The sequence below is a fragment of the Pyrus communis genome, chromosome 14 (genome assembly GCF_963583255.1).
Source record: "Pyrus communis chromosome 14, drPyrComm1.1, whole genome shotgun sequence".
Lineage (NCBI taxonomy): Eukaryota > Viridiplantae > Streptophyta > Magnoliopsida > Rosales > Rosaceae > Pyrus > Pyrus communis.
Genome location: NC_084816.1, coordinates 18,585,802 through 18,613,446, shown reverse-complemented (window position 1 = coordinate 18,613,446; position 27,645 = coordinate 18,585,802). Strand labels below are relative to the sequence as shown.

Here is a 27,645-nt window from a genome sequence, read left to right as displayed (position 1 = left end):
CTCACCTCCCACAAAAATATTTATTGAAAATTAAGATTTTGCTAAGTTAATGGTTGGGAGTTGGCTTCCCCGTCCTCAACTCCACCGAAGCGGGTCGCGGAAGAAGAGCAACGATGAGGAGGAGACCTGGAATCGGCGGCTTGCAGAACGCCGCCGCCTCTAGGGTTTGTGATTTTTCTTCTTCTCCGCCCTTGATTTCGGCCGCCAATTCCTGGAATCCGATTACCCAGATCTGTCCTTTATTTGCAGGACCAATATCGTCTGCTGGGCGAGAATGTTGCCAAGATCAGAACCGATCTCATGAAGGAGCAGCTCACCACTTTCCGAACCCAGTTGGAAGATTTCGCTCGAAAGCACAAGGTCCCATTTTTCTTCTCAATCAATCAATTTCAGTACCAAATTATGTCAAAAATGTTTACTGTTTGGCAAGTGGTAGATTGTCCTGGCGGATAGATTCTTCCTCTTAATGCATTGCGTTTCGGGTTCAAACCCTCCCCTTCCTTCCGTAAGACTAGGAATATCGCTTCGTGGTACAAAGTTTATATCGACTGTTTGATATGGATGATGCAGAATGACATTCGAAAGAACCCAGCTTTCAGATCACAATTTCACAACATGTGCACGAAGGTCGGAGTAGATCCCTTGGCATCCAATAAGGGTTTCTGGGCAGAGCTTTTGGGGATTGGTGATTTCTACTATGAACTTGGTTGGTACCCATCTTCTTAATATCATTGCATGCCTTTAATTGGCTGTGAATTCATTTGGTTGTTGCCAAGATTGTTCGGATATATATGTGTGATCTAAAAGGGAGCGAATTTGGTTAGACAGGGGTGCAAATTGTTGACATTTGCTTGGCAACAAGACCCCACAATGGGGGTTTGATCAACCTGCAGGAACTCTGCAGTCTGCTTCGCCAGAGGCGGAAGAGCGACCGTGAAGCTGTTTCTGAGGATGATTGCCTGCGTGCTATAAGCAAGCTCAAGGTAATTTATTTTAGCTTTTCCATGCATTACATGTACAAGTTTCCCTCAGAGTTGATGCGAACAAGGCACTTTGTTTAGAAGACCTTAGTCAAGTGATTTCCACCCAGACTGAGAGTAAGAGTAGTGGATTGTTTGCACCGACGGTTTTACTAGAAGAGGTTCACCGCGAATTCATGCCACATTTTTGTCATGGGACAGACAACACTGCCTGGTGATTGCTGGAAGGGATATTAAGTTTTGTTATCATTGTCGATGATGGTAATAATTGTTAAAGAGTATAATCTCATCTTGAGGAAGAGTTGACTTTAAGTGAGTTTGTTACTGCAGCTGTATGAATAGCAAATAGTATAACTTTCTCTACTGACTTCATGCCACGTTACGCAATTCGTTTAGTACATGTCAAAGCTTACAATTCCTTCTTATTTTGACCTCATGTCAAATTCTGTGTTTCATGATCTGGAATCGCGTTATCACGTTATTGACTCTTAAGCATTTCATATACTCTCTCTTAAGCAATGCATCATATTGTATCCCTGCAGTACGATGTACCATACTAGCATGATTTTTTACCAAGTGACGCATTGTACTTACATGTATTACTTGATTCCAGGTATTAGGTAATGGTTATGAGGTTATTTCTGTTGGAAAGAGAAAGCTTGTTCGTTCTGTTCCAACTGAGTTGAACAAAGACCATAACGAAATTTTAGAGCTAGCCCAGGTTCCAATCTTTTGTTTTATCTTCCTTCTAACTTTACATGGACATTTTGTCATAGATTGATTATTTATGGTTATGCTCCGCTTCTGTTCTATTAGGCTCAAGGCTTTGTGACTGTCCCTGAGGTGGAGAGACGGCTATCTTGGACTACTGGTCGTGCAATCGATGCCTTTGACACTTTATTAGATGTAAGTTGATGACATTTACTAATCTACTCATATTAGTATCCTCTCTTGCCCTTTAGTCTATTTTAATTGTATAGTAGGATTCCCGGGGCTCAATAAACCATTGATTTTCTCAGGAGGGTCTTGCAATGATTGATGATGGTCACAAAGATGGTGTACGCCGATATTGGTTCCCCTGTGTATCTTCCATCTCCGCTCCACTAGGAGCCGACAGTTAACAAACACGAAATTTCTCAACATAATGGAGTTCAAAAGGGTTATAGGTGCATACCCAAACATTTGTGATTTATTTGTATTTTCCTTTTGTAATACTAGTTGGTTCAACAGACTGCTGCTGGATAATGTATTTCATCGTATAAAGAAGACGTTTGCATTTGAAAGTTGCGTGTTTTCTTTGATACATGAATCTTGAACTAGATGAAGCTGATACAATAACTGGTGATCACATACATAGACATCAACTAATCTTTTGAAAGAAATACTGCATTATACATATGCAGTGAGTAAATAATTCTGTGACCTGAAGAAATGGTGGGTAATCAATTGCGGGAAGTGATTTCCGCCCTTCCCTATTCACCTCTGACACTCCTCTCTTTATTTCCGTCGTTGATTCTCCTATGAATTATTCAATGTAGAATCGAGTACTGTTGGAAGTGAAAATGTGAGTGCGGAAATCGCCCGCTTTAATTAAAATCCCCAAAAGAACGAACATGTAAGGGGATAAAAAAGGTTCATTGGGCTGGAAGTTGTGAAGCAGTTTCAATTTCTTCAGTCCATTCAGAGCTAGGCTCACTCCAAGACCTGGGTCTTAACCCTAGGTTAAAATACAAAACCATCTCCAATGCCTCGAAAACCTTGTGCTGATCCAAAAGCTCATTCCAAATCCCACTTACAATGCAGTAATTGTTGTTATAAGGCTGCCGATGGTGTGCTGCATGTTGCGACCGGGATACCAAGACTCCTAAATCTTGCAACGCCACCACGAGCGGTGGCAGGCGGCTTTTAGTGCCGTGAGCCCAAGCATGAAGCTGTTGGCTAAACATAATGGAGCCGGAGCACACTGCAACAAACCCATTAACAACTGGATCATCACACACAAGGTCTATAGGAAGCACAATGAAAGTCACCACACGAGCTAAGGCATGTAAATTGTTGGCAAATTGGCGCTTAGTGATTGTCCAAGGCCACTTATGATGGCCTTGGAATGCTTCAATCTGGGCACCAAAAATTGGAGTCGAGGCATCACCATAATTGTCAATGCCCCAGTGGTACACTCCGGACCCGAGGTCTGCCAGCACATACCCAACCAAGGCTGCCAAAATGGGCTCGAGCCATATGTGTGAATCGGCTGCACAAGTTATGGACTTGGCTAGTGAAACAAGGACCGTGGTGCACCCACTTGCCACCCATGTACGGTGAAACCATGTGGATTGCAAACTTGGGTCATTGGGTTGAGGAGGACGGATGGAGGTGTGAGTGTCTGTCAGTAGGGCGGGTGAGGGTGAGGGCTCGAGCCGCTGTAGTGGCGGTTTGATGACTAGCTTTTCGGGGGTGGGGTTCGCCTTTGTGGTGGTGGAGCAATGCACGCTAGTGCGGAGGATTGGAGAGTGGGAAGTCCGGACTTGGTTTTTGGGACTTGGGAGGAACTTGGTTTGGGTTAAGATAGCCATTGGAGGGTGCTAATGAGAAAAGAGTACAAGAGGCTAACTGGAGGCAATATATATATAATATTTGTTTGTGGTGATGAGAAGCTAAGGAGAAAATGTTGTGGCAGGCATAGGGTAGCGTGGGGTTATAAACTCCTCAATCTCCTTCTTGTTACTTTGTCACAGATAATGTTCTTTTGGACTTAAAATGTCACCCTCCCCTCCCCCATACAAAATACTCAAATATTACTATGATGATTTTTCTTTGTCGTTTAATTGTCAGATATTCAAACATATTAATTTGTATTTCTGTAGATATAAAATAGTTATTGATGTAAAACGTGTATTTGAACACGAATTCAAATAATTTATAGCTCAAGTAATTAAAAACGCAAGTTATTAGTAATTCGGCAACGTCTCATTAACAAGAGAAAATTCATGGCATGCTTCTCACACAGCTTGAGCTTTTGACAATGCTAGTGGACACGTTTTTGTATTCAACTAGACCACGCAAAAAACTCAGTTGAACAGTCAATGGCCTTTCATATGGCAAATTACAAACGTGGAAACATGTCAGCTGTTTAATTGTGTGGTCATTAGCAAGTTTTGAGATGGGGTGGTGGAATTCTTTGTTTCTCCTTGAGAATGCTTCTTGTAAATTACAGGACTAAAAGTACTCGGCTGCGAATATTAGTCCTCCAGCATCATTCAAATTATGGGTGAGAATAAAAAACCGGTGAATTGAGAACCGAAACAAACCGAATCAAGTAGCCGAAAATAACCCAGTTGAACAAAACCAAAACGGGAACAAAGCGGCCTAAAACAGTTCAGTTTCTAGTTTTTGCTTTCAAAAATCTGGTTCAAACCGAACCGGGAGTGAATGTGTGTTTTTTTTCTTTTTAACAAATGATATTATCTACATTGAGGGGGTGAAGAAGTGGGCTGAGCCTCATAATAAGCTAGCAATAATATGGTTAAAATCCATCTTTAGCGAGAATCGAATATAAGATATCTCATTTATCAGTGAAAATGAATACTACTAAACCGTAGTACTAAGTAGCGGGGGCGAATGTGTTAATTAATTGTTTTTTTTTTTAAATAATTAGGCTTCATTCTATAAGCTCAACTGACCATTCCTCTATCCCAACTCAAAACCCAAGATCCCGTTTGATGGGCTAGATAGGATAGGCTATGATCAATTAAAATTGACTTAAGTCCAATCCGTTGTTTGTTATTGCAAAATTTGAGATGGATATGACTGGACATAATTTGTTATGAATATACAATATAGTGGGTTATCTAACCTATTCTTAGAGCATTTTAGAGCTCTGGGAAATCTTTAGGGCTTTATAAAAGTGGTGAATATAACCAATTTTAGAGCTCTCAATGAGAGGCTATTTCTTTCAGGCTTTATATGGAGCTGTATATATTTATTTATGTGATAATTTGATTATGCGATATTTTTTTTTTTTTTTGTGTTAACTTTTCTTAAGTTGATTTTTGGACGTATTAACTTTTCTTAAGTTGATTTTTGGACGTATTATCTTCTTCTTCTTCTTCTTCTTCTTCTTCTTCTTCTTCTTCTTCTAATGAATTTTTCAACTTGAAAAGGTTCAAAATTCTGACATAGTTATCACTTATGAATCGTTCATTGGATTAGATTCACTTATCTCAATCTCATCCGTTGAAAGATACAAACCCACACTTCATCCTGAAAATTCTTCTTCTTCTTCTTCTTCTTCTTCTTTTAATGAATTTTTCAACCTGAAAAGGTTCAAAATTCTGACATAGTTAGATTTCATCACTTATGAATCGTTCATTGGATTAGATTCACTTATCTCAATCTCATCCATTGAAAGATACAAACCCACACTTCATCCTCTGAGATAATTTGATTTTCACGTACAACACAACCATTTACCTAGCACTAATCGGTAAATTAGTATTATGCAATTTTGAAAAAAATTATTTGAAAACTTTCACACACCAATACCCATAAACGTTAAATCAATTTAAAGTTTTAATTCTTATGGAATTTAAAACAATCATTAATTAGCCGAATTGCAATAAATTACAAATAAACACAACGAAATGTTTCATCACATAATAAGGGGCATTTTAGGACTATAAAACTTTGTAATCTGAGTCGTTTAGCAAATTTAATGATTTTTTTTTTATGTTAAAACTCAATACACGGGTTTAGGTCAGGAAAAAATATATATGATGTGTTAAAGTTTTAAAGGGGAAATCTAAATTTTTAGATAAATAAAAGTGAGCCTTTTTACTATAATAGCTTATATCATTTTATGTCTTAAACATTAAATATACAAACAAAATGTAGGAGGATCTTTGGAACAAAAATATGTAAGAAAAAAGAATTAAAAAAAATAAATAAATAAAAGGAGAGTATAAGTGTATTAGCAAGTGAAAGGAGAGTGAAAGAACTTGGTTAACATGGGTTGCTACTTTTCTCGTGGGAACCCACTGTTTTTTGGAGCTAAATGCAGCCCAATTTTATGTTACCCAATAAAGAAAGTTGCTAGCCAAAGTGGTGGATCGAATTCCATTTTTCGGCTTATTGGGGATGAAATTTCTCAATAAGACTTTAAATGTGGTAACCTCATGGAGGATAAAACCCCCAGATCCAATCCCATCCAACCCACCAAACGAGCCCTAAATATTTTCAAAGTCAAATACTAACTTACTAACCAGTTTCAGAAATGAACCGACTAAATCGAACTGTATATTCTCTTATTCCAAACTAAAGAACAATACTTGGCTCTACAAAAATACGAAGGAAATTTTCCACAATAACACTTCATGACCGACTGTGCTAAAAAACAATTGGGTCACTAAAGGGGATAGGGCCAAAATACTCTGAATTCTTGCATCTAAGTTCAGATATTTCTTATAAAGTAAAGTAGATTAGCATATACGGATTTCAAGCAATGATAATGACACACTCGTCCAGTAGTTGATGATGTCATTCAAGTCCACAAAAGCATCTAGCAAGATCCTCTAATAAGATCAGCATATACGGCATCCTTAAAATGAATTTCTTGTCAATATTACAATAATTGCTCATCAATTTTAAAATTATAAAAGATTAGAGCATTATTGGTCCTAAATTTTGGCTCAGTTGGAGTTTTGTTCCTAAAACCCAAAACCCAAAACCCAAAACCCAAAATTCATTATTCTTGATTCTTAAACTTGCCATAGTGTAGAGCAACACGAATTCTAACAAAGTTACCCGAGAACAATCGCTGTGATAAACTTTGTAGATCCATGCAGGTCTACCATTAATATTATCGATATTGTCCCAACTTAACCACTTATTATTAGGTGTTGAGTTTTATGCATCAGTGATATTATTATTAAGGATGAAAACTCTCATATATTAATTATATATTATTTTGTCATATGATGGAATCATATTCTCCGACATACTACACCTTGTATTAGTTCATGGACCAATACTTTGAATTTTTTGTTCAGATATCATTGTTTTTATTAAGTTTTATAATTGAATTAAATTTTGGATAAGAATAATGGAGTTTTCCTCAGCAAAGCAATATAATTTGATGTTCCAAAGTATGACGTGAAAGCGATCAGTTGCGTTGAAGCTGAATACAAAAAGTAGAAACTTTTGTGCGTGTGTATGTCGTCGGATTGGCTTTATTCCTATAAACTTTTTCACTGTTCTCGCTTTATATCTTTGTATAGCCGACTTGGATTGGCTTGGAAAATCATAATATTTCGAAATTCTAAATATTTGGAGAATATATATCGAAGGTTCGAGATTCGTTTTTGGCATAATGGCCAGAATTCATGTCCAATTTAATTGAACTTATCATCCAAATCCGGTCCACCAAATAAGGCTTATGTTCTTTGGGCTAATATGTTATATCTATCGTTTCATGATAATTTTGTATGGTGGCGTATGAAGTTTTGGTATATGTGGTAACTGATTAGGGGTTTTATTATTGTTATCTTGCTTGACCAAATTCACCTCTAGATCATTGTCTTGGTCACTAAAGTATTGTACCTAATTCCCTAATTGGTACCTCTATACTGTTTGAGATGATGAATGAAATACCAATATATCGTTGCTTTTTGCTTGTCAAAAAAATATGTATTGATATAATTTTGAAACTATTAAGTCGTTGTTGGTCAACACATGATCAATTTGTTTTATAATATTCATACTTTATGTGTATGTTTGAAAAATGTTTTTAAAATAACTTAAAAACTAATTTTGAATTACAAAAATAAAGTATTTTCTTGAAAAATACTTGAAATGCCTTTATTTATTTTTTTTTTTTGTGGAACAAATGATATTATCTATACTAAGGGATGGGGAGTGAGCTAAGACTCACAATGAGCTAATAATAATATGGTTCAAATTCGCAATTGACGATAATTGAATCTAAAATCTCTTACTTATAAATAAAGAGAAATATTATTAGACTGTATTACTAAGTGACTATTTGAAATGTTTTTTGGAAATGTACTTCTCATGAACTTGAAACTTCAATTCAAAGACGATAAACACACTAATGCAGACTAGCCAACTAGTCTAATTCATTTTTTTCCTGCAAGTATTTAACATCTCAAATTTGAAAAACAAAATAAAATCATAGCATTATTTTTCTTGGTGAATAAATCAGAGCGGTTTTTCAGTGTATTTGAAACGAGGTTTGGTGCATTATGTGTCATGACATGATATGAGAGAAGAGATTACATATATTTTCATTTTCTCTTCAATTGTAATATAACATGTGGTATACCGGCCCATATAATAGGTAAAATGATAAAATCACTTAATGAATCTCTATCCTACAACCACCATCCATCAAAGCCAATTGTGTCTCACTTGTTTTGGCCCTCAGATCTATATCCCTTCACAGCTTTGTACTGGACCTGCATATCGGAAAACTAAAACGATGGTGTTTTAGATGCCCCCTTAGCCCCCATCTCCTTTCTTTTTGTTTTGGTTTTTTGTTCTACTTGTAAGGACATGTGTTGGTGGTTCAGATTTGATGGCGCTTCTCTGGTGCGTCGGTTTTGATGATGAAGTTTAGTTGGGAATACTTTCTTGTTACGGGTTGAAAAGTTTTATGATACGATACCTTTATTGAAATCATCGCGAAGTTGATTTTCTTAGGGGGTTTATAATTGTTGGCGAAGTGGTTGCAGTAGTGACGGTACACTGCTTGTTAGAGATTAGGGTTCTAGTTTTTCTTTTATGGTTTTGTCTTATTGTTAAATGAACTATTTAGCTATCCCGAGCTTTTTTTCTATTTGTCTGTTTATCATATAGCTTATATTGGGCCGTTTTCCATTTAATAAAATTCTACGCAATCGAAGAAAATAAATTAAACACGGTAGAAATCATTCCAAAAACGAGGGAAAAGGGAAAAAATAAAAATAAATACAAACTCGTCGATGGAAATGGTGATACGAAATTAATTAGAAAACGTTTCTACCTCTAACGAAACGGGTTGAAGACTTGAAGTTCAACTACCTGAGGGATCTCCCTCTCCTCTGGCTCTGACAGACTCACACACAGAGACAGCCATGGCTTCCTCTCCCTCCCTACTCTTCGCAGCCGCCATAACGGCCCTCACTTTGCTCTCCGCAGAGTCCGTCAAACTACCATTTCACCCCCGCGACGTCCTCCCTCTCCTGCCCAGACAGATTTCATGGCCAATCCTCAACTCTCTGCACAGCGCGGTCGACCTCCTGCCCACTTTCGTCGGCTCGGCGTCGTCCCCCAACCACATCGTGGAGTGGAAAGGCGCCTGCTTTTACCAAAACTCAGCGTGGATGGAGTTCCACAACAAGACTGGCAGCGAATTCGGCGGCGGAACTCTTCATCTCAAGGTCTCGAATCAAGCTCTGGGCGTTTTTTAAAAATTTCGTTTTCGAGTTTGGTTTTTGGAAATTTGTAGTTTTTGAGTATGTGGATTGTTGGGTATTGAGATTCTTTAGCTGGGTTTGTGAAAATTTGAAGTTTTGGTTATCAGGACACAAAATTTGAAAAATTTAAGGCGGTTTCTAGTCGAATAAGAAGTAATTTATGATTTACTTTCAGGGATTTTAGTTTGCTATCGGGTGAATTAGTAGAAATTTGGACAGTTGGTTTTGTGGGTATTGAAGTTGTTGACTATATAGTGGGAGCTTAGGCTTGTGCGTTTACTGCTGTTGGTTTTTTCTCAGGTTCAGTGAACCAATTGGTAAATTTATTGGACACATCAGAGTTGGGGAAGTTGGATAGTAAGGGCCGTTGATGACCATTTTGATTTCAGTTTTCATTTTCACTCCATAAATGAAAACTGAAAGTAGAAATAAAAGTAAAAAATAAAAAAATTGAAAACCGAAACTGAAATAGTTATCAAACCGACCTAAGATAATTACTTTCGAGTTGAGCTTCTGGTATTTCTTTAGACTGTTGTACGGGTTTTATGATCCAAAACATGTCATGTTGGCTTAATGTTTTGGAATATTCAGGTAATAGGTACCAGGTGTGTGGATATAGGTGTATGATCGTTTTAGTTTGATAGTGGGTTTTTCATACTTGTATTTTAACTATTAAAAACTGAATCTGTGTTTGTGTGCAGATTAGTAAGGCTCACAGTTGGACATGTATGGATATTTATGTCTTTGCAACTCCATATACTGTCACATGGGATTACTATTTCCTATCTCGGGAGCATACACTTGAGTTTAAAGAGTGGCAAGGAAAAGATGAGTTTGAATATGTGAGATGCCACTTTCTAATTCAGATATTAGTTGATGTTTCGATTTGCTTTGAAAGGAAAGGTTGGGTTTAATGTGGTCTTTAATCTTACCTTTACAGGTGAAAAACAGGGGAGTTTCTATTTTCCTTATGCAAGCAGGGATGATAGGCACCCTTGAAGCGTTGTGGGATGTCTTTCCATTGTTTACAAATACTGGATGGGGTGAGAATTCCAATATTGGATTTCTCGAGAAGCACATGGGTGCTTCCTTTAACCAGCGTCCTCAACCATGGGTAACAAATATTAGCATTGATGATATTCACTCTGGAGATTTCCTAGCAATATCCAAGATTCGTGGGCGGTGGGGTGGATTTGAGACTCTAGAGAAGTGGGTGAGTGGAGCTTATGCTGGTCATTCTGCTGTTTGTTTAAAGGATTCTGAAGGAAAGCTATGGGTTGGAGAATCAGGACACGAAAATGAGAAGGTGAGCTGCAAAGTTTATAAAATATTATATCGTGTTATACATCTGTTTACCCATAATTCAATCTGTTAATGTTAAACGGGTTGCTTTTGGTAAAGTTATTGTTGAAGTGGCGCCTTTTCTTTTCATGTTGTAGGGAGAAGATATTATTGCTGTGCTGCCATGGGATGAGTGGTGGGAATTTGAGCTAAATAAAGATGATTCCAATCCCCATATTGCATTGCTTCCCTTGCATCCTGATATACGAGCAAAGTTTAATGAGACTGCTGCCTGGGAGTATGCAAGGAGCATGGAAGGCCAGCCTTATGGTTATCATAACATGATATTCAGCTGGATAGATACTATAGAAGACAACTATCCACCCCCTTTGGATGCTCACCTGGTACCATATTTTAACTGCATTTAAGATTTCATTATCAAGCTACGTTACGGTATTAGTAAATGCTAGAATCGCAACTAATCTCCTAGTATTTCTTTTGGCATGATTATTTATTTCTTATTTAGTGATTATATTGAACTTGGTGGTTTCCATTACCCATCTGGGTTGAGTCCTGGGATTCCATAGAGGAAGTGAAAAGGCAACTGTTAGATGCTTTACCCCAATCTTTCTCTTTATGATTAATAACTTCTGGCTTTCACACAACCACTTTCATAAACATGATGGGTACGGATGTATTTATATCAAAGTGCTGATGTAGAAATATTATGATTGTTTCGTAGCTGACTAGAAGGGGTCTGTGATGGGGATAAAGGTAGAAATAAATGCCTTTTTAGGCTCATAGTTAGGCTCTCTCTCTCTTTTTGCTTGTGGATGCTTCTGTGAGCTTCAAGATGTTTTCTTAAACATTTTTCCTGATCATTAGCTCTATGATTATGCAGGTGGCTTCTGTTATGACTGTTTGGAATCGAATACAGCCTGCATATGCTGCAAACATGTGGAATGAAGCATTGAACAAGAGACTTGGAACACAGGTGTTTTAAACTTTTTCCTGGCATTGCAATATCAATTGGTCAAGATTTTTATTTTTGGTTTGAAGTTAAGCAATTAGTCAATATTGTTGAGTCGCTAATATCCATTTGAGTTTCTGATGTACCCCTTGCATTTCATGCAGAACCTTAGTTTTCCCGATATTCTTGTTGAAGTTGAAAAGAGTGGATCTTCTTTTGATCAACTGCTGACAATTCCCGAACAGGATGATTGGGTATACAGTGATGGGAAGTCAACGTCGTGTGTGGCCTTCATTCTTGAAATGTACAAGGAGGCAGGACTGTTTGATCCAATTGCAAGTTCTATCCAGGTCACTGAATTTACGGTGAGTTTATCGTGAACAAAATTTAATCTGTTTGCCTTGAATAACGAGGCCACCTTTTTGCATCATCTCCAAAATTAATCCACTGACTGTGAAGGAGGAGAATTGATATAATAGTAATGTTTTTACTTGCTAATAGGTTAATGTAGCTCTCAATTGAGAAAGTCATTCGATTGTGGTACTTTGTAACGAACTTGTTTCATGAGGAGTATACATGTTGGTTCGTATTAATTAACTTTTTTCTGTCATTAATGCAGATAAAAGATGCTTACATGCTCAATTTCTTTGAAAACAATTCAAGCCGCCTGCCAAAGTGGTGCAATGATGGGGACACTGTGAAGCTTCCCTTCTGTCAAATTAAAGGGAAGTATCGAATGGAATTACCTTTATACAACACTATGGAACCGTACCCCCATATGAACGAAAGGTGCCCATCACTGCCCCCCAAGTACTCCCGGCCGCGGAATTGCTAAGTCTTCAATTTGTTGCGTTTACAAATTTGTTACGCCTGTGGTCAAAGTCATTCTCGTTTCTTGTAAGTATGTTCATCTGTCGGGGTACAAATGGAGGCAGTGTTAGTTTTCCAATTGCTATACAATGTAGATGATAAATGGACTACGAATCTGAATGTGAAGGGGTATTGCATTTCTTCATTTTCCAGAACGTGTTTGTTCGTTTTCTTCGTATTGTCATTCCGAACAGCTCTGTAATTGGGTGCCACAACATTATTGATGAGAACAGATGACTTTGTGCAAGATCTCTCTCGGTCGCTAATTCGTTGCAACGGGGGTTGATGCTGTGCATGCAGTGGTCTTGCAGTTATGCTCTCGTTCCGCATATAATTTCCCAACGCTCCGAATCCATGTTACGGTGGTGGTGCTCTTTGTTTTTCTTTGCCTTTCTGTGCTACATACACACCATCTAGGATTTAAAAAGTTTACTGTCACTTCTTGCATGCCATGGCACTGATGGCATGCAATGCGACTGATGGCAGTATGGCATGAAGCATCTCAACAGTCGCATTGCATCAGTACCTTTTATGAAAGAAAATTTCAAAATCTTGGCTTGATAAAAAATTATAAAAACGATTGTTTCGGATATGCGAGCCAAAGTTTCAAAGAGCGTTGAGTGGCACACTACTAATCAACAGCAACGTGTGGGTGGGGTCTTATACAACAAACCTCGATGTGATTATTAGTGGAAGTTCAGGTTTTTTCGATGTGGGACTTCTACATTCTTCAGCAAATGTAAATATACCTTGAGGAAAGGCTGCATAAACAGCAGGTTCATGAGCTAGAGCCCGCAGAAGAAAAGTTATCACAACAGATGGGAGTGTCATGCGCTGCGAACATGACTAGAATGAAATTGTGCAAGTTCTCATTTCTGTTAAAGCTTCTTCATTGTCATCATTTCGGATTTTAAGCCAGCAAGCGACAAGGGCTTGTAAAGGAGAAGCGTCTTTTTCGCTCGAGTTCTGCGCTTTTTCAGATATGAATTCCTTAATCATGTGTTGAACCTTCTTGCTTTCCTTGATGCTACGGTTGTAAGGTGTGAAGGACAAGTTAACTGGGGGGACTGACCACTTTCCTGCTGTCATTTTTTCGAAACACTCCATGAGTTCATCTCTGCGAGTTCCTTGTTCAAGCCTGAAAAGCAGAGAGCACGTTTTGTTGAACGTGAGGTTCTTCATCAGGGGCAATACCTATCAAACAACGGAAAACCTTGTTTAGTTCGAATTGATTTTCGTTTGTTTGAGTTCAGCTTCATCAATATATATATATATATATATATTTTTTTTTTAAACTTTCATTGTATATTAAGAATTAGACTCTTGAGAAAGTTGTTAATAGGACTAAATTTAATGTTATTTGTTGCTTGCCATGCGCATGCATCTCAAGGTGCTTCCTGATGTCTTGGTCCATCTTCCCACATACTGCTTCACTGACTCAGGCTTCAACAACAGTGTAAGAGCGTTTCTAATGCACTTGTGATCGTTGCCAGTCAGCTCCAATATATCCGGTGACCCAAAATCGTATGAATGGACTCGTCATCTTGTTGATTGGAAAGGTGCTCCACCAGTGGTGAATAGAAACTTGTTTGCAGCTAGCCTGTGCATGGATAAAAACGGTTGGTCTGCCAAAGAGACTCATCTTCGAAACTGGACTGTACTTTGCGATTCTTCGTTGAAGCCACGTTTCTGCGGTGTTGGCACGCATTGCTCGGAGGAGAGCGAGGCCTAGGCTGATTACGGGAGTCCAAATGAGCCCGGAGGAACCTTTTTTGTTGTTTTTTTCTTTTCTTGTTGCAAGGAGAAGCAAGATGGGAATGAGGAAGAGGAAAACTGTGAGAAGGGTATCCATGATTTGTGAAAGGCTTATGTCTTGTTCTTGAGACAATTCAAGTGCATTACGGGGTTTCTTGCACACGTACTAGCTCCACTGAGGTTTCTTGGTTTGAAGAATCTCCAGACATTTTACTTGATGCTTTGTTTACATATTGTAACCCTTAAAGTGGCTCGTTCTTGTCCTGACCAGTTTGCCTACTGTTTCTCTTGACTTATGAATATATCGTTGCTTTCCAAAAAAAAAAAAAAAAAAAAAAAAAAAGAAGACAAAAGTGCATTATGGGTTGCTAAAATGTCTTATTCTTCTTCATTTTGGAGGAATTTAATTATAAGAGAAGAAAAATACAAAATTAGGAAAATAAATAAAATAAAATAGATCCCCAATATAAGTGATGAGTCCATATTATACAATATATTTTACCCTTATCTTGGTATTAATATATTAGTTATTTTGGTAAAATTTTGATACTTTGATATATATTTTCAATGTAAGACATTCGACTTCATCTAGAGCAAAACGTGATCAAACAGATGAATTTTGGAGTGATTGCAATTGGAGGATGTTCGTGAGTCTTTCAAGATGATTGTATCAAAATTTCATATTTTTATACCTAGCCGTTTGACCGTGGCAATGAAATAAAGGCCTAGCGCGCAACTTTTTCAGATTTACATTTTTGGATGTTTTGGGTATTTTGAAGGTCAACATGGCATATTTTGAGGAAGATTCCTTCTGAGTATTTGTTAGGGACATCTCAAGCTTTAAAAAAAGACATTTTGGGAACAAATCGGAGATTTGGTCGGTCAAAAATCTGATTTTCTGAGAAATCCGAATTTCAGTTTAAATAGGAAACCTTTTATTTTATGTTTATTATTTTATTATGTTTCCTAGTTTTATTCTAAGACTTTTTAGGGTTTTATTTTGTAGTAGTATAAATAAGACTTTTTAGCCGTTAGAGTTAGAGGGGAAGAAATAGGGGGAGAAGGCATGCATTATTTTGGAGAACTTCAGACTTTTTACCTACAAAGTGTTTTCAATCTTTTTTCTAGTTAATATATTTTCTTTAGTTTTTATAGTTGTTCGTAACTAATTTCCGTTTGCTAGGGCGAAGCCATGAGCCTTAGCATGAATATGTGATTTTATTAATTTTCTTATGAATGGATGCATGCTTGCTTTGAATTATTAATCACCGTGATTAAACTATCTAATTGTCTTGGTGATTCGTGACCATTAGGGTTTTTAGACAAGTAATTTGATGCAATTTCTGTTGGAACATTACCCTGAAATTGAGGAGGGCTTCTTGTGATTAGTAATTGTAAGTTCACTTAAGGCTAACATCACGCTCTTAAGGGTTGCATGTTTTTTTTAAAGGGTTTTCACAAAGCTTAATGAGTCTTGCATGTTTATATTTGATCTAAACATCACAGACGGGTTGCATGTTAGATATACGTTTTCACTTGAACATCATGAGGAAAATATGCTTTAGGAAAACCTAACCTTCAAAGCATGTGTGTGGAAATTAATAAATAATTGGTAAAATTGTGTAGGATTGTTAAGGGGATGACGGAACGCTAGGGCTTTTACAAATTGATTTTCCTTAAATTGTTCTTTAGTTGATTTCTTTAATTGTTTTATTTTAAAATTCGTTTTTATTATATTAAATTCTAAAATCAACATTTCCCAAACTTTGTTTTAAATAATTAACTAAGAGTTGGTTTTAAACACAAATTATTCATTCAATCCCTGTGGAAAACGACCTTACTTGAGCTGCTATACTACGACAACCTTGTACTCTTGCAAGTATTTTTAAGTTTTTTTATCCCTACTTTTGTAGGTGGTAAAAATCCTATCAAGAAATTGATGCCGTTGTTGGGGATTGTTTCAAATAATTTGTGTTTATCATTTTCTTAGTTAATTATTTGTATATATCTTTTTATTTATTTGTTGATTTTATTTTTTTATTTGGTTCGCATGTTATAGTTTGTTGAGTTTGAGAGCAAGTCCACGATGGAACCACCAACTGGAGGATTGCCGTTATGGGTTTCTTTAGCAGAAAAGGGTTTTTATGGATTTAAACCTAAAGTCTGTGCCCTTTGCTGTTTAAAGATCCATGATCTTTTGGAGTGCCTCGACAGAGAATATTTTCTTGAGTTTGTCCATAAACATATCAATACGAGAACAGACTCAAAAAGGCCTTGGAACAATCCCTATTTAGAGTTCTACACTACAAGTTTGAAAAAGCTTCTTGAGCAATATTTTGAGCAACCTAATGTGCCACAAGAGCCCTCAGTGGAGGACAAACTTTCTATATTGTTGGAATCAACTGAGTTGTACATTGAAAGAACCCATCAAGGATTTCAAATTCAAGCATCAAACCGTGGGAACAACTTTAATGATCAGGAGGAGACTGTCTCAGGAACTGAGGAGCACTCTGCCAGCCATTCACGCCCACGGGAGGAAGCAACACATACGAATCTCTTCCCAGAACCGAGAGCCACCCATGCTTAAGTGCCACTAAAACCCTTCCCACAAAGGCTGCACGAATGCACAAAATTGATGTGTTAGAAGCTATTCATACAAAATCAGAAGATCAGCTTTTGGACACACTGACACATCGGGATACAGGACAGCTACATACTGATAAGAAAATTTTATCGGCTGTAACAGACAGTGGACCTGCACAGTCCATCAAACTCGAAGAAATGCCAGATGAGTCCCGCGAACAGGCAAAGATCTATATGGGAAAGAAGAAGCTTATTGACAGCCAAGTTCCTCATAAAGAAATCCAGCCATTGCAAAAATTGTGGGTGTTAAATACAAGGTGGAAGCCAATTCAACAGATACCAAAACCTTACTGGAAGGGAGTCCAGGGACCTTATTTGTTTACAAAGACTCATTCCCTTAGAAGGGTGGACAAGAAAGATTCAACCAATGAATTCAAATGCACAGTTCAAGTCAGTCCTTACCTACTAACACACTATGATGCTGCTAAGGGGTGGTTAATTCCGAAGGAACAAGTGACGTGATCATTAACCTCATTCCTCTGCGTCTAGCTATAGACGTTAACTAAAGTGCTAATTGGGAGGCAACCCAATTTTTCTAACTCTTTGCTTTCATTTTATTTTCTTGCTTTCATTCATTATCACAATATCACAAAAACAAAACAACAACAACAACAAAGCCTTTTCCCACTAAGTGGGGAATATCACAAAAACAAAAACAAAACAAAAAAATGAAAATTGAAAAACACAAAAACAGCCATATTTTTAGTTAATCAGTATTTTATTTTGGGTTTATTCTAAGTAGATTTTTATTGTGTGATCATTGCAGGTTGCATTTGGAAACATTTCAGCCCCAATTCAATATCCAATAAATCAGCGCATTCGACTAAATCATGCATTCAGCAGCATTCACATCCGCAACATTCATCAGAGATTTCATTATCAGCAGTAAAGTGCAGAAATTACACGAATGCAGAAAGGAATGTGGCAGAGTTTAAGAATGCTTACAGTGGGGATTGCCAAGGCTTCAATGCTAATTGGATCCCTTTTACTCTGTTTCTCACATTTCTTTACAAAAAAACTTACTTTACAGACAAGTTTGGGGGTGGGATCCAAGTAGCACAGAGGCGGGACCGTTGTTCATGACCAAGTTCAGATGCAGATTCATGCGAAAATTTGGTTCAATATTCCTCATATGGCAAACATGCAAAGCACAGACAGAAACCAAGCACGTGAGCTCAGTGGACAAATCATGAGATACATGGATGCAGGCATGTAATAGCACAGAGAATAAGACGTGATGAATTTGTAGAGCTCTGCATGCATGACGAACAAGCCAGCACAACACACCGAGACCACATAGTTGCAGGGATATAGAAGCATACCTTTTCAATGCAAATCCATGAGTCTCAGTTTCTCCATGGTCTATATTTCTTCCGCATTTGGGATCCGTGCTAGGTGGTTGCATCTCCTTCTCTCTATCGTCATCATCGTTTCCGATCAAACTCTACAACACAGGAAACACACATGCATTAGGCAATTTTCATTCATTTTTCCCTAACCTAAGCATCTGAGACAAAATCGAAGGGAAATGGGGATAAAAAAAAAAATACCTATGAGTGAGTCAGACTCAGAGAAGGATGCGATTTGCGATTTCATCTTCGCAGGCTAAGGGTCTTGTTGCTCGAGTGAGCTGGATTTCTGAGACATGGAGGCAGCAAGAAGATAAAGGAGGACATCGCAGAGGAGTGGTGACTGAACTCGAATGATTTTGGTTTGGATAGGTTCTGAAACGGAAGGCCCTCATCGGCTGAAATGAGAAACGGAGGAGCAGGGGCTAAGCATGTGGGTTTATTCACACGTGTGGTTCAACCCCTGAGGGTTCCGTGTCCAGCCCCCTCATGCTGATGCTACCACGTCTCGAGTTCGCCTCCAGTTTAGCTCATTCTTTTTCTTGTTTTTCTATTTTATTTGTTTTATTATATTTTCTGCTGTTTCGTTGTTTATTTTATGTTTTGGTTCATTTCAGTATTTCTTTTATTTGTCTCGATTCATTTATGTTTGTGTCTTAGGATTTTCTAGTAGCAAGGAGTCATTTTATTTTATTTTTGTTTTTATTTTTTCACATCTTGAGGATAATGTGTGATTTAAGTTTGGGGGTGGGAAATAAGAAATTTTATTTTATTTATTGAGTCTGTTTAAATTTTCATTCTTTTTAAGTTAATATCCATAATTTATTTAAAACGTTAGAACAATTGGACATGGTGAAGATTAATCCCATAGTAGAGTCTTTTCTATTTATTGTTGCTTAGACACTAATTCATGAATTATACTTTGAAATTTGCACATCACACCAACATGGTTTGTGGGGAGTGAGATTGAAATACTTGTTTTTTGTCTAAGTGGCATTTTAAATTTCGTTGTATATAAAATAAAGTTTAGTATGTTTAATAAAGTAATAATTGTTCCACCTGAGGCTTTGCCTAGTAACCGAGCCAGTCTTGCCTGATCAACAATGATTCTCGCGTTAAACGGTAGAGTCTTGGCATGGGGCAGGGTGGTTAGTTGGTTTCGTAGCCTTTTCAGCTCGAGTTATTAAGTCCTTAGGGGTGTTCTACACCTAGTGCCCTAAAACCTTATGGTTTGGGAGTCATCGACCTAGAACTCATTACATGGGTTGGATCAAAAGCTTAAGGGAACTGACATTGCACAACCACTACTGTTACTGAAAAAAAATTGAGAAAAATCGAAAAGAAATAAGAAAAAAAAAAAGTTGGTTTGTGTGAAATAAAAGGATGAAAGGTAGGGATTTTAGTTGAGTCTCTTTAACTATATTGGTTCACTTTTACACCAAGGGAAGTTCATGAATTCTTTTCTAATTGATTCTAAATGGCTTAAATTCTGTGGTGAGATTAGCTGGAACTTTTTGAAAGATGTTCTAATTTTTAACGTTTTCTATGGATTGCAACTTGAAGATGAAAATTTTGTCTTAGTTGAGTTTTAATAAAGTTTCTACTTTTTAGTTTTTATATTTGTTTTGCTTGAGGACAAGCAAAAAGCTAAGTTTGGGTTATTTGATGAGTCCATATTTGTAACGCCCCAAAATTTCTAATTCAAAAACTACTCACTAGGATAGGCCCAAAAATTTATAGCGGAAGATAACCATCAAATTCTTTTCCTTAGACAATTTTCCAATAATCTTAGTTATTTTATTATAGCTGCATCTAACCTTCTCGTTAGACTACCTACGTACCCTACGAAGGGATCAAGCCATTCGTAATTCGTCATTAAGCTTCTAGAACTACATCTTTCCATAAAATTTGCAGAAAAACAGCATTATTGGACCAAGTTTAGGCTCTCCATAGAGCATTCAAAACTAAACCAAATCGTATAATATTATATGGGTTTTGAAGCTTGTGTTCTGTACTTTAAAAGTATATAAAGTTTGTAGGAAACAGAGCTCTAAATTGGAAGTTATGCCAAAAAGAAAATGGAGTCTTGAGACTAGAAATCTAGCTTTCTGCTGCTGTTCGGCAGCTCGCGCCCCAAGTTTAAATAAGGTTTTGTTCAATCAAAACTCAACGGAACTGAGTGGAAACAATTGGGTTATGATCATGAACATATGTACTTTCAACACACTAAAAATTTTCTCCAAAGAAACACATAATGACCTAGAAATTAAGAGCCAAATAAGGCTACTCGAAACTTGAGTTTTCTTTGCAAATAAGTCAATTTTCTGCAACTTACGTAACAGCCCACTTCCAATTCATATAACAAATCCCAAAATACTTTCAAGTAGTCCAGAAGTCATGTATACAACATCCAAAACTAACATAACTCAAAATTAACAAGAAATTGACCTTTTGAACCAAACCCTTGACCAAGAAATTTGATCTACACACCCAATCCGAATTACCCAACTCTAATTCATGTTCAGTTTGGTTCATTGAATGAAAGAAAACCCTAAATAAAACTAAGAAGTCCAAATATATCATGGCAGTTTCAATTCAACTTAAGGAACTTAAATTCGAAAATCAAGATAATCAAGGAACAAGGAATTTACCCTTCAAATCGTTGAATCCTTCCTTCACAATCACGTTCTCCATTGTGCTTTTTTGTGTCATTCTTGTCAACATCTTCATCCTCATCCCCTTCATCTTGACCCGTACCAGGTTGCATCCTCAGATAACATTATCTCTCGTAATTTCAGCGCCACTCTTTTGAAACCATCGAAAAGTAGGTTTGATGATTCTAGGTTGGCTGGATAACGTGGCTTTAATGCCGGGTCGTTTGTGTGTGTGTGTGGTACAAGGAAGGAAAGAGAGGGATGGAGTGAGAGAGTTTCTGGAGAATTCCAGGAATGGGTGGAAGAAACGGGAAGAAGTGAGATAGTGATTTCTCCGAAACCCACCACAAGAAAATTATAATCCTCTCTTTTCCTCATTTAAACTTAATACAATTTAATATCCTCGAAATTAATATAAAATCTCATTAGCACAAATTCGTAGGTTACAATAGTGAAATCCAAGAACGGGATTTCACATTCTTCCCCTCTTTTAAATTTCAATAACCAATTACATACCTAAAATAATCAGGATGTTACAATATTATATGATATATTTAACCCCTATATTGGTATTAATATATCAGTTATTTTGTTAAAATTTTGATACTTTGATATATATTTTTAATGTAGGACATTTGAGTTCATCTAAAGAAAAACATGATCGAACGGATGAATTTTGGAGTGATTCTAATTGAAGGATGTTCGTGAGTCTTTCAAGATGATTGTATCAAAATTTCATATTTTTCTACTTAGCCGTTTGACCGTGGCAATGAAATACAGGGCTAGCGTGCAGCTTTCCCAGATTTACGTTTTTGGATGTTTTGGGTATTTTGAAGGTTAAGAAGACACATTTTGAGGAAGATTCCTTCTGGGTATTTGTTAGGGACGTCTCAAGCTTTAAAAAGAGACCTTTTGGGACCAAATTGGAGATTTGGTCAGTCAAAAGTTTGATTTTCTGAGAAGTCTGAATTTCAGTTTAAATAGGAAACCTTTTATTTTATGTTTTATTAGTTTATTATGTTTCCTAGTTTTATTCTAAGACTTTTTAGGGTTTTATTTTGTGGTAGTATAAATACGACTTTTTAGCCGTTAGGGTTAAAGGGGAAGAAATAGGGGGAGAAGACACGCATTATTTTGGAGAACTTCAGACTTCTTACCTACAAGGTGTTTTCAATATTTTTTCTAGTTAATATATTTTCTTTAGTTTTTATAGTTGTTCGTAACTAATTTCCATTTGCTAGGGCGAAACCATGAGCCTTAGCATGAATATGTGATTTTATTAATTTGCTTATGAATGGATGCATGCTTGTTTTGAATTATTAATTATTGTGATTAAACTATTTAATTGTCTTAATGATTCGCGACCATTAGGGTTTTTAGACAAGTAATTTGATGCAATTTCTGTTGGAACATCACCTTGAAATTGAGGAGGGCTTCTTGTGATTAGTAATTGTAAGTTCACTTAAGGTGAACATCGCGCTTTTAAGGGTTGCATGGTTTTTCAAAGGGTTTTCACAAAGCTTAATGAGTCTTGCATGTTTATATTTGATTTGAACATCACAGACGGGTTGCATGTCAGATATACGTTTTCGCTTGAACATCACGAGGGAAATATGCATTAGGAAAACCTAACCTTCAAAGCATGTATGTGGAAATTCATAAGTAATTAGTAGAATTGCATAGGATTGTAATAGTGACGGCGGAACCCTAGGCTTTTACAAATTGATTTTCTTTAAATTGTTCTCTAGTTAATTTCTTTAATTGATTTATTTTAAAATTTGTTATCATTATATTAAATTCTAAAATAAACAATTTCCAACCTTTGTTTTAAATAATTAATTAAGAGTTGGTTTTAAACACAAATTATTCATTCAAACCATGTGGAAAACGACCTTACTTGAGCTGCTATACTACAACAACCTTGTTCTCTTGCAAGTATTTTTATTTCTATTTCTGCAGGTGGTAAAAATTCTATCAATAAGGAACCTAGACTTCAAGAAAATTGAACTAAATTCCATAATTAATTATTAAGTCGATCGAAAAGTACACTTTTTATTTTGCAACATCGGTAGTCATGAGTTTGCCGAGAAGAAACTGAAACTAAATTCAAATATAGTAAATTTAATCAATAATTCTCAACAAAAAATATAGTAAATTTGATCAACATCCATATAAAGATCAAACAATATCGATCTATATCAAGCATTTATTACACTAATCTCGAGATATGCCTAGAATCAATAAATACATAGAGTTAACCACGATTGATTCAACACATGTTCAGATTTATCTGATATGTGAAATATACAGATTTAACATACGCTGAGATTTCTGAAGTGAAATGCAAAACAAGAATTTTGAAAAATAAAAAATTTATTCAAGAAGCAACAACCATGTGAAAAATGATTTTGAATCAAACGGTGTACTAAAATTTTGATTTCAGTAGCCTTAAAAAGAGACGATAAAATTGAAATCAAATCAAGAAACTACAGAGCAAAGGGATCCGAAAATCAAAAACTGTGTTCGACCGAAAACATGTGTTGGGCTTGTTCAGGCCCCAACCCACTGGATTCTAAGGAAACAAGTCGGACGGATTCCTCATCCTAAGTGGGGTTTGTTCTGTTTGTTTAATCAGAAACTAATTAAAGCTTATGTTTATTAAGATTATTAGCTTCATGTCAGGTATCCGCATCGTAGGTATCAAATATATGAAGACAAATGATCTTTTCACCGTGTAAACTTAATTAGAACCTAAAATGTATGAAGACAAAATTATATTGATGTTAATTAGTACATATACAAAGTCATGGCAAGAGTGCGAATGCCAGTTAATTTATTCTTGAAATAAAACTTATCCCTCTTGATTCTACCCTTTTTTTACTGCACTGCATCTTGAACTCCCACCAACCTCAAATGTTTTTAACATGTACTTCCTACTCCCTAGATCGTTAGTGACAAGCAAAGATGGTTTGCCCTTCTCAACCAAAGCCAAATTTTTTTATTCTCTTGGGTGATTGCTCGAGTTAAGCCTTCTTGACTAGTTTTGAGTCTTTCAGTCCTTGGATGATCGATTTCCATGGCCGATTGCATCCTGATGACTTTCTTGGTCCCCAAACATTGAATGAGTTTAGGAGCGAATAAGCTAATCCCGATCCTTTGCGCAAACAAGGAAGACCTAATAAATCATGAGTCAAATCAGGCGTGGCAAAAGAGTCTCTCCTTGCTTATGTTGAATCAAGATTTTCTTGGTCTTCTTTTACCTAAGAACATTGTTTGCTGCAGAACCGATAATTTTTGTTCCAGCAGTCGCTTAAGTTAACATACAATTTCTCAATGTATATTAAGTGGTAGAATTTACTTATTTTAAATGTTCATTCACGGCTAATAGAGATGTACTACTAAGACATGATATATGTCCTTTATTTTTGCAATATTCTAGACACGCATTATAAATATTTAAGTTTGATAACACCATCGGATAACCACCAGGTCCAAAATCTTAACCTGTAAGAAATGGGCCGACCACACATATTAAACTTACAAAAACAGCTTAATAGTTAACAAGCTTTTCTTGGGGTGATTTTTATGGGTAGTCCTTGAGTAGGTACTGGCATGGGATCTCTACTGAAGTTGTTGTCTGCACATAGCTTCCATGTGAACTGAGTTACCATATAATGAATTGCAACAAGGATTTCGATCCGGGCAAACTCATATCCTGGACATTTTCGAGGTCCTCCTCCAAATGGAACAAAGCTGTAAGGTGGAGTTGATGCTTGGTTCTCAAACCTATTCGGATCAAACTTGGATGGCTCCGGAAATATGTTATCGTCCATATGAGTCATCGGCATAGCCCAGAATATCTGAAAATATTGTATGTAAGGATTTTCATCTAGTCTATATTTTTGGAAGACAGTGAGAGAATGAAAATGCAATAAATAATTAATTTATGCGGGTGAACTGAACTTACTTGCCACCCTTTGGGGATGAGAAATCCATCAAACTCGATGTCTTTCAATGCACTCCGGAAGCCACCAAAGATAGGAGGAGTTATTCTCATCGTTTCCATTACAACTCTCCATGTGTACTTCATCTTGGCAAGGTCTTTCCATGTCAACTCTTCCGAGGATTTGCTTCTAGCTATTTCTTCTTGCTCTATTACTCAAAAATTCAAGGAAAGTTTAAGATCTTGCCTCTAATAATTAATCTAATTAATGCTAGCAGCCAAAAACCCTAAACCTGTTTGGCACTATGCATACCTTGAAGAAGGGTTGCGTGTACAACGGGGTCATTAGCGAGAAGCCGCAATAGAAAAGTAAGCACAACAGATGAAGTGTCATGACCTGCGGCCATCACTAACATAATATTGTGCAGGATCTCCTTTTCAGTCATAACCTCTCCATTGTTATCACTTCGACTGCTAAGCAAGCAAGTGATAAGGTCTTGGAGCGGAGAAGCAATTTTTTGCTCAAGTTCTACCCTCTTTTCCGATATGAGATCCTTGATTATGTCTTGGACCCTCTTGCTTCCCTTGAGGCTCTGGCTGTAACGCGTGAAGGGCAATTTAACCGGAACTGACCACATTCCTTCTATCATTTTTTGGAAACACTCCAAGAGTTCATCTCTGCGAGTTCCCTGTTCAAGCCTAAAAAGTAGGGAGCATATTATGTTGAATGTGAGGTTTTTCATCAGGGGCAAGACCTATCAAACAGAAGAACTTTGTGAGTTAACATTGATCTTCGTTTGTTACTGAATTCGAGTTCATTTTTTATTTTATTCATAATATGACAAGAGAAAACGGTGCCTAATGCAATAATATTGAAGAAGTTCTAGAGGAAGCAGAGAAAATGGATCAATAAAGTGTGTATTGCCCTCTTTTTTTCTGTCACTGGATTGAAGAAATTATTGGAGAATAAAGGGACATAATTAAACAGGGGAATGCAGAAGGTGAAAAGTAGAGTGCAGAAATCATTTTCCTTCACCGAAAGTTGGTCTTTTGAAATAGTTTAGTTTCAAACACCACTTGGGCTTACAGTTATTTGTTGCTTGCCATGCCAATGCATCTCAAGGTGTCTCCTGATTTCTTGGTCCATCTTTCCCACATACTGCTTGAGTGACTCGGGCTTCAAGAACAACATAAGAGCACTTCTAACGCGCTTGTGATCGTCGCCGCTCAGCTCCAGTATATTCCGGTCACCCAAAAGTAGACGAAGAGACTCAACTTGTTGACTGGAAATGGTGCTGTCATCACTGGCGAATATGAACTTGTTCGCAGCAGGTCCATGAATGAAGACCGTTGGTTTGCCAAAGAGACTTAGCTTTGAAACTGGGCCGTACTTTTCGATTCTTTGTTGTAGCCATTTTTCGGCGGTGTTGGCACGCATGGCTCGGAGAAGACCGAGGCTTTGGCCGATTATGGGTAGTCCTAATGAGCCTGGAGGAACCCTTTTTGGTGATCTTTTTCTCCTTGCAAAGAGAAGCAAGATGGGGATGAGGAAAAGGAAAACTGTGAAGAAAAGGGTATTCATGATTTGTGAAATGCTTTGTTTGTGGAGTGAGTGATGAGGAGGAGGAGTTTAATCGAAGCTAAAGCATGTTTTTGTTGCCTGATCTGGGAGGTAGGATCGATCCACCGGTCGCGTGCCAAATGTTGACCCCTAAGCTGGATTATCTCATACACGCCTATAATTAAGTAAACTATTCCATTAACAACTTGGTAAACAAAATCTCCATGGATTTTTGTTGCTTGCAAAGTATGACTTGTAGTTGTAATATTACCTATATACTAAAACCCGGTGGAAAAGTACTGTTCATGAGCAGTGTAATGGCTTAAATGCTCATTGATGTCTTCTTTGTTTCCCGTTGTCTTACATGCTTGATATAATGAACTGACTGAAATGCCCCTCATTTTAGCCTTTGCAGTGTGCTTTTTTCCATTTCGTACAGTGATTCATCGGGTTTGCCCATTCTATCCACCTGTCCATCATTTGTGGATCTTTGTAATTTTTTATATATTTTTTTTGTGCCACAAATCATGTGCCGGGTTTAACTCCTGACAATTTTACTGTTTATTAACAGTAAAATGTCAGATTTTCCTTACTTTCCATTTTGTTGCCACATCTGTGCAGTGAAAAGACGGAAATGCCCCTGCTTTTTGCCTGGTATCTTCTTTATTCCTTCTCCATGTTGTTTCAGTGATTTTTTACATAGCCCACGTGTCGGTCATCGTGAGGTTTGGTTTTTAGTTTATACCCACTTTGCTTTTTGTTCAGTTTCCCATACCAAATTCTGCATCTCTGTCGTTTTGCAAGTTGTGCGTTTTGCGGTTCTTCTTTCCATTCTCGCATTCGGTCGTCCCCTTTCAAATCTCACTTTGTGTCCTTTTCAGCTCTTCGTTTATTCACTCAACACTGAATCAGTGTAAGGGTTTTCAACTTTTGATTTTTCTTTTGTTTTAAACTGAAAGGTTTGATTTTGATAGATTCGAAAGTATACAAAAGTTGAATCTTTATTTGGGTGAATTTTCAAACCCAGTTTCGCTTATGGATTTTCATGGGTGGTTAAATTGAATTTGGAGGTTTTTATGTGGTCTCAGATGGAAACAGTTATAGTCTTATAGAAGAGATGCAGGATATGAACAGGGTGGAATGTTTTCTATTATTATTATTTTTTTAAAAT

General features: G+C 37.0%; 4 protein-coding genes, 1 long non-coding RNA gene and 1 pseudogene across 5 annotated transcripts; 2 read left to right on the top strand and 4 right to left on the bottom strand.

Annotated features, from left to right (window-relative positions):
* Window positions 1-8: 8 nt before the first annotated feature.
* Window positions 9-2,263, top strand: LOC137715085 (vacuolar protein sorting-associated protein 22 homolog 1-like). Its single transcript, XM_068454307.1, has 7 exons — window positions 9-164; window positions 250-360; window positions 571-706; window positions 829-983; window positions 1,594-1,701; window positions 1,797-1,886; window positions 2,000-2,263. Exons 1-7 carry the CDS (start codon window positions 114-116, stop codon window positions 2,099-2,101), a joined length of 753 nt encoding a protein of 250 aa, XP_068310408.1. The 5' UTR covers window positions 9-113; the 3' UTR covers window positions 2,102-2,263.
* LOC137715084 (fatty acid desaturase 4, chloroplastic-like) lies at window positions 2,257-3,568 on the bottom strand. The gene has a single exon (XM_068454306.1). It carries the CDS (start codon window positions 3,551-3,553, stop codon window positions 2,615-2,617), a length of 939 nt encoding a protein of 312 aa, XP_068310407.1. The 5' UTR covers window positions 3,554-3,568; the 3' UTR covers window positions 2,257-2,614.
* A 5,401-nt stretch (window positions 3,569-8,969) lies between these two features.
* On the top strand, window positions 8,970-12,714 carry LOC137715700 (uncharacterized). Its single transcript, XM_068455042.1, has 7 exons — window positions 8,970-9,412; window positions 10,150-10,290; window positions 10,389-10,754; window positions 10,888-11,133; window positions 11,631-11,723; window positions 11,864-12,064; window positions 12,319-12,714. Exons 1-7 carry the CDS (start codon window positions 9,107-9,109, stop codon window positions 12,532-12,534), a joined length of 1,569 nt encoding a protein of 522 aa, XP_068311143.1. The 5' UTR covers window positions 8,970-9,106; the 3' UTR covers window positions 12,535-12,714.
* A 132-nt stretch (window positions 12,715-12,846) lies between these two features.
* LOC137715701 (taxadiene 5-alpha hydroxylase-like) lies at window positions 12,847-14,425 on the bottom strand (annotated as a pseudogene).
* A 2,158-nt stretch (window positions 14,426-16,583) lies between these two features.
* Window positions 16,584-18,357, bottom strand: LOC137714212 (uncharacterized). Its single transcript, XR_011065413.1, has 3 exons — window positions 18,290-18,357; window positions 17,042-17,137; window positions 16,584-16,938 (listed from the first exon to the last, which is right to left on the bottom strand). It is a non-coding gene; the product is annotated as an uncharacterized lncRNA (long non-coding RNA).
* A 6,021-nt stretch (window positions 18,358-24,378) lies between these two features.
* On the bottom strand, window positions 24,379-26,693 carry LOC137716597 (cytochrome P450 716B1-like). The gene is made up of 4 exons (XM_068456044.1): window positions 26,001-26,693; window positions 25,227-25,668; window positions 24,938-25,122; window positions 24,379-24,830 (listed from the first exon to the last, which is right to left on the bottom strand). Exons 1-4 carry the CDS (start codon window positions 26,493-26,495, stop codon window positions 24,528-24,530), a joined length of 1,425 nt encoding a protein of 474 aa, XP_068312145.1. The 5' UTR covers window positions 26,496-26,693; the 3' UTR covers window positions 24,379-24,527.
* Window positions 26,694-27,645: the final 952 nt, after the last annotated feature.